The 16,085-nt window shown below is 29.4% G+C and overlaps 5 protein-coding genes across 7 annotated transcripts in view; 2 read left to right on the top strand and 3 right to left on the bottom strand.

Moving 5' to 3' along the window:
* The window catches only part of LOC102672628, a 15,601-nt gene extending 8,401 nt beyond the window's left edge, over positions 1–7,200 (bottom strand). Inside the window, 6 exon segments of the mRNA XM_031513115.1 lie at positions 32–201; positions 2,279–2,312; positions 2,397–2,556; positions 3,078–3,193; positions 3,283–3,380; positions 7,009–7,200. Coding sequence (XP_031368975.1) covers positions 32–201; positions 2,279–2,312; positions 2,397–2,556; positions 3,078–3,193; positions 3,283–3,349 — 547 coding nt within the window. The 5' untranslated portion in view covers positions 3,350–3,380; positions 7,009–7,200.
* Positions 7,201–7,509: 309 nt separating this feature from the next.
* Positions 7,510–10,331, bottom strand: LOC102681469 (cyclin-dependent kinase 8). Its single transcript, XM_006621100.2, has 11 exons — positions 10,174–10,331; positions 9,710–9,812; positions 9,449–9,559; positions 9,204–9,344; positions 8,932–9,121; positions 8,742–8,856; positions 8,549–8,647; positions 8,371–8,443; positions 8,202–8,299; positions 8,003–8,108; positions 7,510–7,940 (listed from the first exon to the last, which is right to left on the bottom strand). Exons 1-11 carry the CDS (start codon positions 10,299–10,301, stop codon positions 7,743–7,745), a joined length of 1,362 nt encoding a protein of 453 aa, XP_006621163.1. The 5' UTR covers positions 10,302–10,331; the 3' UTR covers positions 7,510–7,742.
* A 1,014-nt stretch (positions 10,332–11,345) lies between these two features.
* LOC102681697 (membrane magnesium transporter 1) lies at positions 11,346–12,105 on the top strand. Its single transcript, XM_006621102.2, has 3 exons — positions 11,346–11,602; positions 11,704–11,756; positions 11,832–12,105. Exons 1-3 carry the CDS (start codon positions 11,521–11,523, stop codon positions 12,018–12,020), a joined length of 324 nt encoding a protein of 107 aa, XP_006621165.1. The 5' UTR covers positions 11,346–11,520; the 3' UTR covers positions 12,021–12,105.
* Positions 12,106–12,256: 151 nt separating this feature from the next.
* Positions 12,257–13,774, bottom strand: LOC102681829 (proteasome subunit alpha type-7-1). Its single transcript, XM_006621103.2, has 6 exons — positions 13,539–13,774; positions 13,149–13,275; positions 12,956–13,069; positions 12,750–12,883; positions 12,497–12,679; positions 12,257–12,423 (listed from the first exon to the last, which is right to left on the bottom strand). Exons 1-6 carry the CDS (start codon positions 13,638–13,640, stop codon positions 12,334–12,336), a joined length of 750 nt encoding a protein of 249 aa, XP_006621166.1. The 5' UTR covers positions 13,641–13,774; the 3' UTR covers positions 12,257–12,333.
* An 855-nt stretch (positions 13,775–14,629) lies between these two features.
* LOC102681962 (glutathione hydrolase 1 proenzyme-like) overlaps positions 14,630–16,085 on the top strand; it is a 5,192-nt gene continuing 3,736 nt past the window's right edge. Inside the window, exons 1-2 of one of the 3 annotated variants that reach the window (XR_422555.2) lie at positions 14,630–14,763; positions 15,853–15,994. Coding sequence is in view for 2 of the 3 variants with exons in the window: in XM_006621104.2 (XP_006621167.1) it covers positions 14,756–14,763; positions 15,853–15,994 (150 nt within the window). In the remaining variant the exon portion in view is untranslated. Of the gene's footprint in view, positions 14,764–15,713; positions 15,995–16,085 lie in introns of those variants that run through there. The other 2 variants (XM_006621104.2, XM_006621105.2) reach the window with 2 other exon arrangements.

The raw sequence follows: 16,085 nt of genomic DNA, 5'->3' as shown, positions 1-16,085 counted from the left end.
AAAAAAAAAAAAAAAAAAAAATCTAGAATCTAATAAATTCGACCATGTTCGATTCTTACTTGTCCAAATATCGCGTAAAAAACGTCCACGTGGGAAGAAAGATCGATCCCGGGCGGTCCGTGATTCGATAATTCCTCGTCAGCCTCTCGCTGATCGTCGAAAACATCGAGCTGCACTCTTAGATCCGGTGCGTGGCTTTTCCTGCAAGAAAATCATCATCTTCCTGATCCGGATACATTTTAAGCCCTTAGGTAGGTAGGTGTTCGATTCTATTTTTGTCCCGCTCGACACGCATGTTTCCTCCGGAATTTCTATATTTCCATCTCTGTCCTACCTATTTTCCATTCTGATCGATCCTTCTGTTTCCGTTGTTAAATTACCCTTTCGAAGCAGAATCTTTCGAAACGTGCAATTTCAATTCAAAAGGTATACCCATCCATCTCATCGTTTCTGCTTCGAACGGAATTCCCGGCTCTATCCCGGTAGTTCTTACACGGTATTATATATGTATATATAAGTATTACATATATATTATACGTTGTAACGTACGAGTTAAACTTGACGACAAAAATGAGGAACGATTTGCGTGTCGAGTGGAGATGGTGCGCGAAAATTCCTTCCACACGATTCTTATCCATCTTTCTTCGATCGTGTAAGCATTTGAACGTAAACGTTATTACGAATTACGTTAGAGTATCTGTCGTACTTTATTCGCGTGACCAACGTGAGCTTCGATTGCGTTTCGAACACGATGATTTTTTTTTCTCTCTTCGATTTCACACTCTCGATATACTATCACTATATGGAATGGAAATACTTAAAATACCACTTTACACGGAAAACACCATTTTATATTCTATATTCAAATTAGATTCAACCTGTTCGTGGAACAGGTTCGCTAAAATATTTCTCACTTATGACCGATATATTCGACGTATTTTCTTTCGAGTCGTATGCATAAGTATAAGGAATAAAAAAAAAAAGAAAAAAAAAATTAAAAAGTTTCGAACAATTCGAACGAATATAAATGCGTGTAAATATCGAAACGAATGGAGAAATGGCGCGTCGCGTCTTGCTCGTTCCAGTTTAATACTCTGGTTGCAGCTATAGCTTGCGTCTCATCGCGACACGAGTTTACTCGCGGCGGAGAGTTAATTCGGGCTTTTCTCTCTCTCCCTTCGAGTCACCTATGTATTTCGGTTCTTCCTTTTTTACCCTTGTTCTTCACCGTTTCGCGCGCCATTTCCCACTTCGCTTCCTTTTCGCTTTCTTTCCTCGGAGATAATCGTTCGATCGTTTCGACCAACAACTCGAAAACAAATTCTTCTATCTATTCTCATCGTTTTCTCGTTTCGTCGCGATTATATTTTTTCGAAAAACGAATTTTTCCAACGAGGAAAAATTTGGGAACAAAGCAAGCACGATGCAAAAGATGAACGGAGAAAAAAAGATTCGAAGAAATGTTCGAAGAATCTTCGAATCGTTTGATCGAATCGATCGAGAATAGATATCGAGAATATCGATTCTTTTTTCGTCATAAATTTCGATCTATAGATGTATATTTCGAACGATATTTAAAGCGACTTGTGCGACTGGTTTTGCTCGATCAAGAATAGTTTGCTCGTCCGTCATCCCGCGAAGGAATGACAGATCGTACTATTCCTGTAGACTCGCAGAGAGAGACTCTCTAAACAGAAAAGACAAAAGCTAGAGAGATTCGCGTATAGTGATTCGATGCGAATACTCGTAGTTCCAATCCAATGGTTTTTATCGCGTTTTTACAACTTTCGCTTCGCTCTCGTGTCGATCGATATTGTCGCGTCGCGCGTGTGTGTGTCGTTTATTATGCGACACATAGAAACGGAAAGATATAGCTGAATATAGCTACGGTCATCTCTGAACGTACGTAATGCGAACGATGTAACGAAAACGGAGAGAGGAAACGGGAGAACGATCGGTATTGATGTAGCAAGATATACCGATCGAGCGTCGGATGAATAAACGCGATGATTAAGATTAGTGCATGCAATAGCCTTACAACGAATAGGCTGAACGAATGCCTACTTTTAGTTAGTGAACCGATCCTCGGATGGAATCCGAGTTTAAATAATTCTGGCTAGTTGCGTACAACGATTTATTAACGTTGCATTGGGTGCGAATGAAAAGGTGTGGGTACAATAAAGCGCCCTTTCGTAACATTCATTATTATTTATTATTCAACGATGTTAAGGTGTTAATCAGTTAATTTCATAAATCCAGGTCGTCGTAGAGTACTCACCGCAGCTCGTTCAAAATCGGAAGGAGCTTCAAACCTGCGAACGAAATAAATATGCGTTATCCTTTTCTTATCCTTTTCTTATACTGTATAGCGTATACGTTTATATTCGAATACCAACCGATGAACTCGTTGCGAATTCTTATGCGATCCTTCAGCACCGGGGTAGAGATGACCAAACAATTAATGAATGCCAACAGCGCGGTTCGATAATCTTCGCCGGTTGCGTTTTGCAATTCTTCTACCACGATTCGTAAACGATATCGTTCAGTTTTTCGTTTCTGGAATTATCGTTCGGTTATTACTGTCCGTTAGAACGATAGCATTCATCGGGGAAGAAACGCGTCGCGTGTCCATTAGTTTTGGCATTGCGACTCGCGAAGAGATTAGATTAGAAAGCGAAGCAATTTAACGAGGAAAAAGTATGATGATGGCATAAACGTAACTGCGGTGGGGCGCAGAATGTACGTAGCGTAGATAGGCTAGTGGTGTCGCGAATGGAGGTTTCCAACCCAATGATATATCGGTATATTGTTCTTTTGTTTGTCGAAGGAAGACCTTGAACTGTGACTTTTACGCAAGCTTAGCATGCGGGTTCGCTTTCTGCGTTAAGTACCTACGTACTATCGAACGGATACACAGCAACCTTGCGTTTAAACGCTACCTTATACCTCTGCGATAAAAATTTTTTTTTTTTTTTGCGGTAATAATTTTATTTCTCTGCGAACGAAAAAAAAAAAAAAAAAACGAACGAAATCAACGATCCTTATTATATTCGAATTTGTTACTCAAGTTCGATAACCTGATATGCGTGAAGAGTATCGATAGCCCTCTGCCTTCCATCCTGACTATAAACACACAACGCCGAAAGCAATTCTACCACTTGCTTCTTCACCGAGGGACAAGCGGTGTCCAAGGCTGAAATTTAACGAGATACGCGATTAATAGGATGCAATCGGAGCCGGTTATCCGACATTCGAGCTATCGAGAACGTTGAATAATTTTACCCGAGGCAAGCTTGACGCAGTAATCAGGATTATCCACGATATAGTCGAGACCAACGTGGGAATCCATATTGACAGCATTTGGAAAATGCTCCCCGAATCTGAAACGAAAAAACAAACGAAAATGTGATTACGATTGCTTTCGATATTTTCGATATTTTTTTATTATATAATAATAATAATAATATGTATAATAATATCAACGTATACAACGTAGAAGGAATAATAGTTTTTTCGTAACGGTAATTGATATTTAGGACAAAGTATATTTCGTGTCTATTGTCGTATTTACGGATCGACGACTTTTAACAAGTCATCGTTTGAAAACATACATATGTAAATTCATAAGTACTTACGTATATATCTCGCTATTTCGATTTTACATTTCTCTTTTTCCTAACGTGAAATAAAACGAATGAAGTTAGAACAAGGTCTTGATTGAGAGTCAATGTGTCATACTATTTTCTATGCGTATCACATACTTAAGTTTGTAAGCGAGTAAGATCGTTGGTAGCTGAAAAAGAGAGAAAGAAAGAGGAGGGAGAGGGAAATAAGTACATCTTGAATAGTTTTAAGGAATATATTCAATTTTTAAAGAATATCGATAATGATAAATATTATACGATCAAGATATCGATTTATTCGATGAGATTTAATAATGAGAAAAATAATCTCTTGCTTCGTATATTCATGAATATATAGGAATATATTGGAGGACATATAAAAAGAAGAAGGAACAATTGTAGAGAAGTAAAAGGAACAGAGAGAGAGAGAGAAGAAGTAATAAAGAAAAGAGAGATGAAGAAGCATAAGAGTAAGAGTGAAAGGACGAAAGAGAAAGAACTGGAGAGAGGGAAATATAGGGGAAAGACCCATAGAATTGCGTCATCGTATGCACGCGCATATTTCTCTCTCTCTCTTTCTAGTCATGTTTAAAAATAGATTCTCGAATACATATATATGTATGTATGTATGTATGTATGTATTATTAAGGGCTTATAACGCGATTAGGAAGTTTGACATCGACCAGTCTCTGTAAGTAATAACATAAAAACAAATTTTCTTTCAACGTATGATCGAGGAGAAGTTAGCCGATTGTAAAAAAAGAGCATACGTGTATAAGTTCATACATATGCATATAGTTCAATATATATATTTCAAGCGATGTAAACGAGTCTGAAAGGAGAGAGAAAATAAAAAACCACGAGAGTCAACGAGAAACGAATATGCTTCTAATTGTAAGTAAATACGATTCGCGAACATGTTTCCGAATATATCGTGAGTGGTAGAGGCTGGTAAAAGTGATTCATGCTGGTACGCCTTGCTGCAACCGTACTAAGTCATTGGTGCTTCCTGTAATCGTACCTACCGACGACCTCGAAGTTCGCACTTGCGTGTCTGCATTTACAGTGGCACTAGCCATCTTAGGAAGGCCGTGATTCGATTTATTGAAATAAGGAGAAAAGAAAGAAAAAAGAAGAAACGAACGGGACATTCGATTTTGATTGTTCGTGATCGCGTTACTTTTCGAAATGTTTTTTGAGAAAAAATATCCTGTGTTTCTAATCGAGATTATTCCCTCGAGTTAACTGCGTTATAATTAATACGCGTGTTATACATGTTCCAATCATTTAATTCTAATGATTTAAATTTCTAAATAAATGATTCGAATGCAAGTTCATTTGAAAAATATTGATGGATATCGGTGACAAAGCTTTGAATATAAAATCTGATATAAAATTACGTATAATTGATTGCATATATTAGAGACGATCTTACGAATGCATGTACGAATTTACGTGTGTTCGTGTATATTTAGGCATAGATATACATAAAATAACACTCTCGACGCTTGTAGGATACCATATCGGGTACCTTGTTGACCTCGCTTCTTTTCTCTGTCTTTCGTTCTTGTTCTCGTTCTCGTTCTCTTTCGCGTACGAATACGCAAAGCTAAGTAAGTGTATGTATATGTTCATCGATCTGCTCTCCTCTTCCCACGTCTTTCAATACCGACAAAAGAAGTTTCGACCATCGTCAATGTCGTTTCTCGTCGCCGAAAAGAGAATTCCATACGAACTACGGACACGTCATGTTTGCGATTCGAATCGATACGACAAAATATAATCCGTGGATCGATGAATGCGTCAATATTTCGGCGAAAAATGTAAAAATTAATTTACAGTTAATTGACGCATAGTATTGAAACGATCATAAATCATTGTTCGATCATCAAATGTAATTCTAATTACATACGTGATTTGTCGCAATATTTTTGAATCATATGGATACCTTGATTCCACTCGTTCTTTTAGAGAAGGCGTATATCGACAGAGGCCATCTCGAAATCTCCATGTATAGACTCTTGTACGTTAGAGATATCCTGAATCTTTTTGATTCATATGACCTCGTAACAACTACCTACGGAAAACGATCAACGAAATCATCCATAATTGATTATTTTTTCTACGAGGATGAGACGAATGTTAAAAATATTACTCGCGAAACAGTAAGCCATCGACGCAACTTATCGATTATCGACAATTTGTCGAATCGATACATGTATAATTATTTTGCGTTCTAATATCGATAATAATAAAAATGTTTTAATTAACACGATTTCTAATTGTCAAATAAAAATGCCCCACTATTATTTGATATTATATCGCGTTATTATAATTTCGAATAAAATCTTTCACACTGATCTTTGTACCGACACAACATTACCAGTTTCGTCACGTTTGCCTTCGTATATTCCGAACGTCCTTGTGCAAAACGAAATGCTGATCTTTCCTTCGATTCTTCTTTCTTTTGTTTTGTGTTATTGGGATTCCTAACATCGGGACTGCACATGAACATTTATGTCGATGATGAATCAATTGACACTGTATCTCGATTATTTTGCATTAGAAATATGTAGATACACATCCATGCAGACCTACACACGTATATCGTTTAACGTTTAACATGTTCTCGATAGCTGTTGTTGCAAACGAATCGGAAACAGTTAGGATTTCAAATCGTTCCGTTAATATATCGATACGAGTTAATTGCGGTTACCTTGTCGCAACGTGGTCATGGCCCCCGACTGGTTGTTGGATTATAGTGGTCAGGATCGTTCCCTCCTCCCCTACTTTTACTCATACATCTATCACATTTCTTGATATTTTCAAAATTCAAAATTTTAATTTCTTCTACTTTTCTCGAATAATTTCTATCTTTTATTAAAGAGAAAATCGATTCAGAAAATGGATTCTAATTATGCAACATAGAGTGTTATGTGAAATATTATTATTTATATTTCGCTTATAAAATAATAATCATAAAAAAAACATGGAATTTTAATTTTCGATGAACCAATGCAATAAATAAATAAATTATATTAAATCGTTTATAAATGTGATATTAGATAAATTTATTTAATTATTTATTACGCAAGAGAGATCTTTTAATATTGTGGGATTATTCGATCGAAATTGAAAATAATTCATGCACTATTCGTTTTGTTAAAAACAAAAGAGAATTCAAAAATAAAAGAAAAAAAGAATATTTTAAATGTTAACGGTACGGACAATTGTTATAAGAGTGATATCTTTCATTCAGAAAACGAAAAAAAAAAAACGCGAATACATTTGACAGGTGTTCATTTTCGAGACTAATGGAATAATTAATAAGACGATGAACGAAAGAAAGAATCGCATATATTGTTGGATAAAACTTTCTTCTCACCTTTTATTTTCATTTAAACAACAGATTGTTTGGCGAATAAATGATCCGTAGTTTGATCGGCATTTCGATTGCGGTAGCACGCGGTTCACGCACACTTTTTTCGTCAAGCACCGATTCGCGGAAACTGCGTTTCAGGAGCGCGCGACTGGCCGCCACCTTGCTATGGAATGATTTACCGCGCATGCGTACTTTCTCTCTGTTCGATTCAACTTCACTCTTTGTCATCTTTGACGATGAGCAAAGACTACTTATAATTCGCATTCTTTTCTTTTTTCTCATTCTTTTTTCCATTTTCAAACTCTTTCTTTTCATTTACAATTGTTTTTATTTTTTCTTTATCATAAAAATTTCATGTACGGTTTTAATAGCGATGAATATAAAGATATTTAAGAGTTGTTTAATTTTTTAAAGATTTCTTAATTTTATCTACATTCATCAAATTATTTAAAATTTACCAATGTCGTTCATTAAAGACGTAAAAAATAGACATATCATTTTTTGTAATATTAGTAAACATGTTGCGAATACGTGATATTGCATATACATGAAATGCAAATGTAAAGTGTAAAAAGTACACATTGTAACGCATGTACATATACACAATATATAAATAAAATTATATTATCATATCGTGAATATACAGAAATCGCTCGTCTGTTCATTGATACAGAAATCAATTAAATTGATAGACTAATAATTTAATTGTTCACTGGCGAATTTAATCGCCTTATCATTTAAAAACGTTGATGAAAATTTGATGGTTGCGTTGGTTGTGCGGTAGAATAAACCATTCCTGGAGGTTGTTGATGGGTCATTGCATGACTTTGATGTTGATGAAATTCTGGAGCTCCATGAGGACCATTAAGTCTTACTCGTTTTGCATTTTGTCCGTGATTATGATCGCCATTTCCTTGTTGTTGCTGATTTTGTTGCTAAAATTTTATACAATTCGTAAAAAGAAAAATATAAATTATTCAAGTTAATGAATACTTACAGTTTGTTGTTGATTTTGACGTGCTTTATTTTCAGTCTTTTCCTCTGTATCATCGTCCGTTAAGAATTCTCGTTTAGGATATGGAATAGGACAACCGGCAAATATGCTACAATATTAATTATTTAAATAGATTAATTCGGTTTAAAAGCAAAAGATATATACGATTATAAAAACGTAATTTAAATTCTTAAAGACTTACTCTTGCGTTGGTAATGGTTCTTCTTGAAAGTAAGCGTCCTGCATAGAATGTTCGGAGGTTATTCGTTTATTGGGATCCATCATTAACAATTTCTGAAGCTGAAATAAATTAATATTATTATTTTGAAAAATAAGTTTAAAAAGAATTAAAATATTTTACTTAATCATACCAAATTAAACGCTTTACTATCGGGTTTAATTTTATGTCTGTCCATATACTTAGTAAGAGAACAATTTGCATAACTGTAAGAAAATTTATATTCCAATTAAAATTAAATTAAAAATTTTCATTTATGCATTTTTTATGTGTTGGTGTATGTATATATCAGTCTTTAGAAGGATACTAACTTTGATCTTTTAAAATCTTTAAGTAATGTAGGATGTTCTGGCATTTTTTTAATATCTTCCCAATCCTTTTCCAATGGGAATCCCATCACGTTAAATATTCTAAATGTTAATGAAAGTTGTTATATTTATTATAATATTATATTCTATGTTATTTATATATTTAATGTAATGATACATCAAATAATTTGTTTACCTATCTAATTGATCATGATGATATGGATTACTAGTCTTAATATCTTCTTGCCTACAATGGAATATAGGTTCAGAAGTTAAAAGCTCTGCAAATATACAACCAATAGCCCAAATATCTAAAATAAAAAAAATATTTGAAAAGAAAATATATATTGTTATTTATAATTTTTAAATATATACAAAAAAAATACCTATAGCTTTTGTATAATGTCTAGCACCTAAAAGTAATTCCGGTGCTCTATACCAAAATGTTACTACAACTGGATCCAAATCTGCAAGAGGCTTTAAAGGAGCATTGAATAATCTAGCAAAACCCATGTCTGCAATTTTAACACGTCCTCTTTCATTTCCTTCTCCCATTACTAAGATATTTGCTGGTTTCTAAATTTAATATTATTCAATACAAAATTAATGAAGATATATATGTATGATTTAAATCTATATATATATAATAATAAATTACCAAATCTCTATGAAGCACCCAATTGGAATGTAAATAATGAATACCATCAAGAATTTGATACAACAAAGACTTTACCATACCCTTTGGTACCATAACAGGTTTCTTATTAGCTTTTGCTGCTCTATGAAACTTTATTATATGCTACAGATTAAAATAAAAATTATTAATGTTTAAAATTAGAAAATATTTAATGAAATTGATTATTAAATTCAATTATGAAATATTTCTAAGAAACATAAACATACCCATAAATCATGTTCAGCAAAGTCAAATAATAACCATACTTTGCGATCAATATGTGATAAAAAGACTCTAATTAATGTAATCACATTTACATGTTTCAGTTCCCTAAGTAACTGTAGAAACATATATGTCAAAATATTTATAATAAAATAATTAATATTATTATACGTATTATGCTTTTAATTTTGGATAATATGCATATTAATGATTTTATAATAATTTTATATAATATGCATATTAATAAGAATAAAGTAAATACTTACTGCAATTTCTCGACATGCAGACATTGAAAGGCCTGTACCTTCTATTTGTTTAAGGCCAAAATCCTTTGTGTCTGGTCGAGATTTTAATTCGCTATCTGGTACACTATTCAAATGTCAAATATGCATTATCATCGCAAAAAGTGAAAGGATAAAAGGATAAAAGAATTCTCGCCTTGTATAAGTGTATTTTATATAATGCTTAATATTTAGAATAATTAAAATAAATAAATATAATATATTATATATATTACAGAGTATTCTAGAAATTATAGATATGTACAAGAAACCAAAACATGTACAAAAATGAATTTTATTTCAATATTTAAATAAAAGCTACAATTTTCTAATAACAGAAAATATTCCTTTGTAAATTTTTATATTTTACGAAAAATGAAAGATTATTCTTACTGATATGAAATATAATTTAATATATTAATCTTCTATGTTAGGTTAGAAAAACTAACCCTTCCTTTCTGCGAGCTTTATAGACATGACCATAAGTTCCTCTTCCAACTTTACATCCCTCAAATTCAAAAAGATCTTCGACCTTAGTTCGATCTGTGTCAGTTTTTAATTTAAATTCATAATCCATGATATTTAATATTACTGAGATATTTATCAACTATAAACAAACATTTTTAATATACATATATATATAGATAGATAAAGACCGATCAACTTTTGCTTATACCATCACAAACGAGGTACAGAATAGACCTAACATTCAATATATTTTTTCGTCCTATAATGGAGGATAGTAGATCCTTATTATTTTTAATATTATTATTTTAGTATTATTTTCAGCCCAAAATAAGATTTTAATAATTAAAATTTAAATAATAATAATTGAAATTAAATTTCAATATTTCAAAATTACATATAAAAAATAGGAAATATATTTTATTTACAAAATTTAAATCCTACCACTATCGTCGAAATAGGACTCCACATCATATGCAGTATATATTTTTTGCAAAATCGTCGTAAACATATATTATAAAGTTAAAAATATTATATATATATTTTTTACATTAAAAATTAAAAAAAATATATATTTTGAAAAAAAAATAATGAAAATGTGTTTAATTGACATCTTGTATCTGTTATGATTATGCATTAAAAATGAATACAGACAAGAAAAGCAAATAGGAGGAAAAAGACAGAAATAGAAAATATAAAAATATGGGAACTCAACGCCATCTCTAAAGTATCGTAGATGAGATTAATAGTATAAATAGGAAGAGTAAATAATAGACAAGAAGAATAGAAATAGGATAAGAATTGATCGTTAATGCCATCTTTCGAATGATATTTTTCCAAAAGTATTCGAGAGATGGTAATACAATCAATTCTTACCTTATTTAATCCTCTTATTATTTGCTTTTCTTATCTATTACAAGTTTTATTTATGCACTTTGGAGATAGTGCTGATTCTCATATTTTTACTTTCTGTTTTTTTTCACTATTCAACTCTCATTTTAACCACTTTTTAGAATGTAAATTCATATTATACGATAAATTAATTCCTAGATAATTGATTCATCTTATAATTTGACTTATAATATTTTAGAAATTAAAAAAATTATATCTAGATATAATTTAAAAAATAATAATAATTAGAAACGCGGTATAAAATAAAAAAAGATAACTTATAAAAGGAACAATCATTTTGGTACATGAAAACATGAAAACAAGCCTTGGTTCTAATAATTTATACTAGTATAAGAATTACTATTGTGAGGATTAAATCATAATTATCGTTTAACATATATATTGTTATAATATTTATTATATTATTTTATAATATTAAAATGCCTGCAACAACTTTACACAAATTTACGACATTCATAGGATTGATATCAATATTACATACAGCATATTCAGCTGCTCAACGTATGTATTATCTTTACAACTAAAAGTATAATGGTTATTTTTTAATATTTCTTGGCTAAATTGTTTAAATTTTGACTAAACTTTTGTAATGAAATTTATAGATCGTTCATATTTACGAATAACAGAACAAGAATTCATTACTTTACCAATTGATGTAAGTATTAATATTTATATTTATTTCTAATTAACATAAAAAAAATATGCAATTCATGACATATCTTTCTTGCAGATTTTAATACAAGGCATTATCAGTTTATTTTTGGTTATGTATGGAGTTATGTATATTGCTGGTGATTTCAAAGAAATTCGAGCAGTTGTAGATTTAGAAAACAAATCTTGGGAAACATTAAGAAATCTTCCTTCATTTCAAATATTTAATCATCGTGGTAGGTCTTTATCGCCTCAATATACACAATAAAATATTTTTATTATTTATTCGTAAAATGGACATATAATTAATGTAATTATTTAAAAACAAATACATATACAAATAGCGAATAGAATTTTGTAATTTAATTTATATATTATTTATTATTAATCTTAATTGTATTACATAAAAAAAAAAGATATCTTTTTATTATATATATAATAGTATAAATTTTAAATCTATATTTAAAGAAACACAGTAAAATACAAATAAAAAGAATCTTAAAATTTTGTATTCATGTGTTTTATATTTATTTTATGCAAAATACCAATAATTGAATAATAAGTTTAATTCCATGTAAAGATCACTTTTTTTGTTTCTTCTTTTCAGCTTCTGCTTCTTTTTCCCTTTCAATTTCAGTGACATATTCTCCAATAGTATCTAAATCTAACATCTATAATATAAAAAATATTTTAAAATCAATTGTTCTTAGAATATTATGAATAAATAAATTTTAAAGTTTATACTTGTAAAGGTTGACCACGTCTCATTACTGCGATTTCTAAATTTTTTCTTCCAGATTGTACTACTTCTAATAAAGCTCTGATAGCTAATTTTATTGTTCCCTTTTCAGTTGCTACTTCTTCTGGTGTATAATATTTTTGTAAAAATTCATGAACTGTTTTGGCATTTCGACCTGTTGCATTTGCCTTAGAAAGAGAAAATAAATTTTTTTTTTCTCTTTTTACAATTAACAAATAATATCTGAACATAATATACCTTCCACTCATAATAAATGCCTGAAGGTTCTGTTTGATATAAATGTGGAACACCATCATAATCAAATCCAGCTAAAAGACACGATATTCCAAAAGGTCTTCTACCATTACTTTGTGTATATTTTTGTTTTAAACCTAAAAGTGAATAATATTTTATAAATATATATATATATTTAATAAAAAAAATAATAGAATATACATATTTACCTGCAATGTATCTAGTTATATATTCCAATGTAACTGGATCTTCCACAGTTAATCTATGACTCTGACATTCCACTTGTGCACGATTAATTAATACTCTTGCATCTGCTGTTAAACCTTGAAGAAAAAAATAAAACACATATAGTAATTTACTAATTATTTATATAATATATTTTAATAATATTTATAAACAAACCTGCAAATGCCATTACAACATGTTCATCTAAAAGACATATCTTACGAACTGTTCGTTCCTCTTGAAGTTTTGCAATAGATTTTTTTTCAACGCCTAAAACGACTACATCATTCCCACGAACGCCAACCTATATAATTAAATCATATGATTATTTAAAAAAAAAATATTATAAAATATAAAAATCATTTTACATTTTAACTTGAAATATCATTATTACATGCATTTAATGTTATTAAATGCATTTAATGTTATTTTGTTTCATATTAATAAAGTTTCATGTTATATCATATCATGATATATGAATAATGTAACGTTAATGCAAAAATATACAAAATTGTTGAACAATTTATCGCAAACACAAAAGAGGTTAGATAAAATATATAATCATACCGCAGAAGAACCTTTTCTGACAGCTTCTTGTGCATATTCTACTTGTAGCAAATGTCCATCTGGTGAAAATACCGTAATAGCTCTATCGTACCTTGCTGTCATTGTGTCAAATTTTTTGAAAGTATATCTTCCTTGTACTGCTCACGAAATGACTTCGCCGTTTTTCAAAATGATCGCTACTCATTCGAAAGCTTGGTTCTAAGACTTACCGATAGAGGGTAATATATGTTAACATTTTCATAATCATCGTAACATAACGTTTTATACTGTTTATTTTTTCAAAAAATAAAATAAAGACATAATTTTACTTTTTTTTTTTTCACATAAATTGTTAATATAAAAATATTTAAAATAGAATTACATTTAATCATAATCTTAATTTTTAAAATAAAAAATATAAACACTTTTTCAATTTCTGCATTTTAAATCTTAATGATTTATTTGAATTCTTAACAACTTATAGAATTGACAAAGTTAAACAATAATTATGCATATAAAAATTAATAAAAAAATATATAAAATCAAAAAAAGATAGAATTATTTAAAAATAATTTAAAAAATAGATTATTTAAAATAGAAATAAATGTATAAAATAGAATTATGTTCAATAATCTTATTTTTCTTCTATTTTTTCAGTCAAAAAATATAAACAATTTTTGAAAAATGATTTCTACTATCTCGAATCTTTGAATGATTTATTTGAATTCTTAATAATTTATAAAATTATTAAAAAAATTAAGACAAAATTAAATAATAATTATGTGTGAAAAATCAAAGATATATAGGATTCGAATAAAATACGATAAAAATATAGAATTATTTAAACATCCATATATATTATATAACAAAAAATTTAAATAAATATTTCTATTACATGAAAAAAATTGTTCTCTTCTATTTTTTGTTTCTTCTGTATAAGGGCTATAAAAACGAATACAATATATCTATTTGCCGTTTATTCTGTTCGTTATATTCTATACCGATTTATATATTTATATATAAATCGATATCGATAACCGATTTTAATAAAAATACTTAGTAGGATATTGCTTTCAAAATAAATGGAGGAATTAGAAGTATTTGATATTGCGTATGTATGATAGGAGTGGGGATAAATAAATAGAATCTGTATTGTAGCTAGTATAAAACGCGCCGATCGACTTGCTGAAAGGTTTAGTCAAGGTTGAGAGCTCTCTGTTCCCATTTGTTCAAGCAACATGATCGGGTTCGTAAAGATACTTTCACTTTTCATATTTTCTACGATAATAAAAACAATAATATTTTTTTCCATTTATATTTTTAACAACTTGACGTGAGGACATTATAGAACTTTTCACATTTTCATTTCGATGAAACTTATTCGCATAATCTTTCGATCATTTGTAATGAAAAAAATGTTATTTTTGTTAAATGGATAATTATGTAATATTATTTGTAAAAAAAAGCATATAAACATTTATATAGCATAAAATCATTATATAATAACGTTTATCATATATTTTATGTAACTGAATTAAACAATTTGAAATAAATTTCAATTACATGTCTTAAAGATTTCTTCAAAAGAAAAGGAAGAAAAAAAAAATCGAACAGAATATTTTAATTTTGAAAATTTCAAAATTTTATGGAATTTTTCCGATTTTATGATTTCTATGATTCATATTAATATTTAATAATAGTAGTTAATATTCTTCGATTTCATCATATCCTTAATTCATCGTGAAAGAAATAAATTATCGTAATATATACGTCTTATATTTTATAATTAATTGATGTATCATGTAACTATGATAAATATCATCGTAACACACTTCACGATAGAAGTAAAATATTTTTTTTTACTTTTATAATTTTTTAAAATGGAAAATGTTCACGGTTATTTTTATATTTTAAATAAATCATTTTTTTAATCGAATATTTTTTAATTACTTAAATATGTATATATATATATATATAAATATATTCAATATTCTGTATTATATTATATATTGTATTATAATATATATTGTATTAATTTCACGTTATAATTGAAGCGATTGACATAAATACAATATAGATACGTGTACGTGTATAGTAAATACGATGTAAATATGATCAAAGCAATCGTTCATTTAAATTAAAAAAAAGAAAAAAAAAAAAAGAAAAAAAGAAAAAACAAAGGCGATCAGTTTTTAACGAAGTTCAGAAATAAACATAAACTCTAAATATATATCACAATCACAATCACAATTAAAAAAGATGTTATCAATGAAATATTTTCCTTACAAATTGTTTTGGAACCGGACAGTTTCTAACATAATTTTTTCCCATGAAGATTAAAGAAAAAGAAGCTTCTAATATTTGGGGTGAGCATCGCTACAATTCTATTTATGGTCCTAACGATAATAATCGTATTATTCGTTAATAATTCAGAAACGATCTCTAATGGAAGCTCATACTTTGGAAGATACAAAAAGGTAAACTATGGATCAAAATAATGATTAAATGAGATTTTTTTTATTTTTATTTAGAGAATAATAATGAAGAATAATGATTTATAATAACCGC

Source organism: Apis dorsata, unplaced genomic scaffold, assembly GCF_000469605.1.
Source record: "Apis dorsata unplaced genomic scaffold, Apis dorsata 1.3 scaffold_581, whole genome shotgun sequence".
Taxonomy (NCBI): Eukaryota; Metazoa; Arthropoda; class Insecta; order Hymenoptera; family Apidae; genus Apis; species Apis dorsata.
Note: the sequence above shows the minus strand (reverse complement) of the source record. Positions and strands in the feature narration are given on the sequence as shown.

Excerpts from the sequence above, each read along its gene's own strand:
- LOC102681469 (XM_006621100.2), bottom strand. The coding sequence starts at position 10,301 with ATGGATTATGAATTTAAATTAAAAACTGACACAGATCGAACTAAGGTC. Across the intron at positions 9,345-9,448 it reads TTGCTGAACATGATTTATGG|CATATAATAAAGTTTCATAG; the intron begins GTATGTTTATGT and ends TTTAATCTGTAG. Across the intron at positions 9,122-9,203 it reads GGGTGCTTCATAGAGATTTG|AAACCAGCAAATATCTTAGT; the intron begins GTAATTTATTAT and ends TATTAAATTTAG.
- LOC102681697 (XM_006621102.2), top strand. The coding sequence starts at position 11,521 with ATGCCTGCAACAACTTTACACAAATTTACGACATTCATAGGATTGATA. Across the intron at positions 11,603-11,703 it reads AGCATATTCAGCTGCTCAAC|ATCGTTCATATTTACGAATA; the intron begins GTATGTATTATC and ends TGAAATTTATAG. Across the intron at positions 11,757-11,831 it reads TCATTACTTTACCAATTGAT|ATTTTAATACAAGGCATTAT; the intron begins GTAAGTATTAAT and ends TCTTTCTTGCAG.
- LOC102681829 (XM_006621103.2), bottom strand. The coding sequence starts at position 13,640 with ATGACAGCAAGGTACGATAGAGCTATTACGGTATTTTCACCAGATGGA. Across the intron at positions 13,276-13,538 it reads TCAGAAAAGGTTCTTCTGCG|GTTGGCGTTCGTGGGAATGA; the intron begins GTATGATTATAT and ends TTAATTATATAG. Across the intron at positions 12,424-12,496 it reads GACGTGGTCAACCTTTACAA|ATGTTAGATTTAGATACTAT; the intron begins GTATAAACTTTA and ends TTTATATTATAG.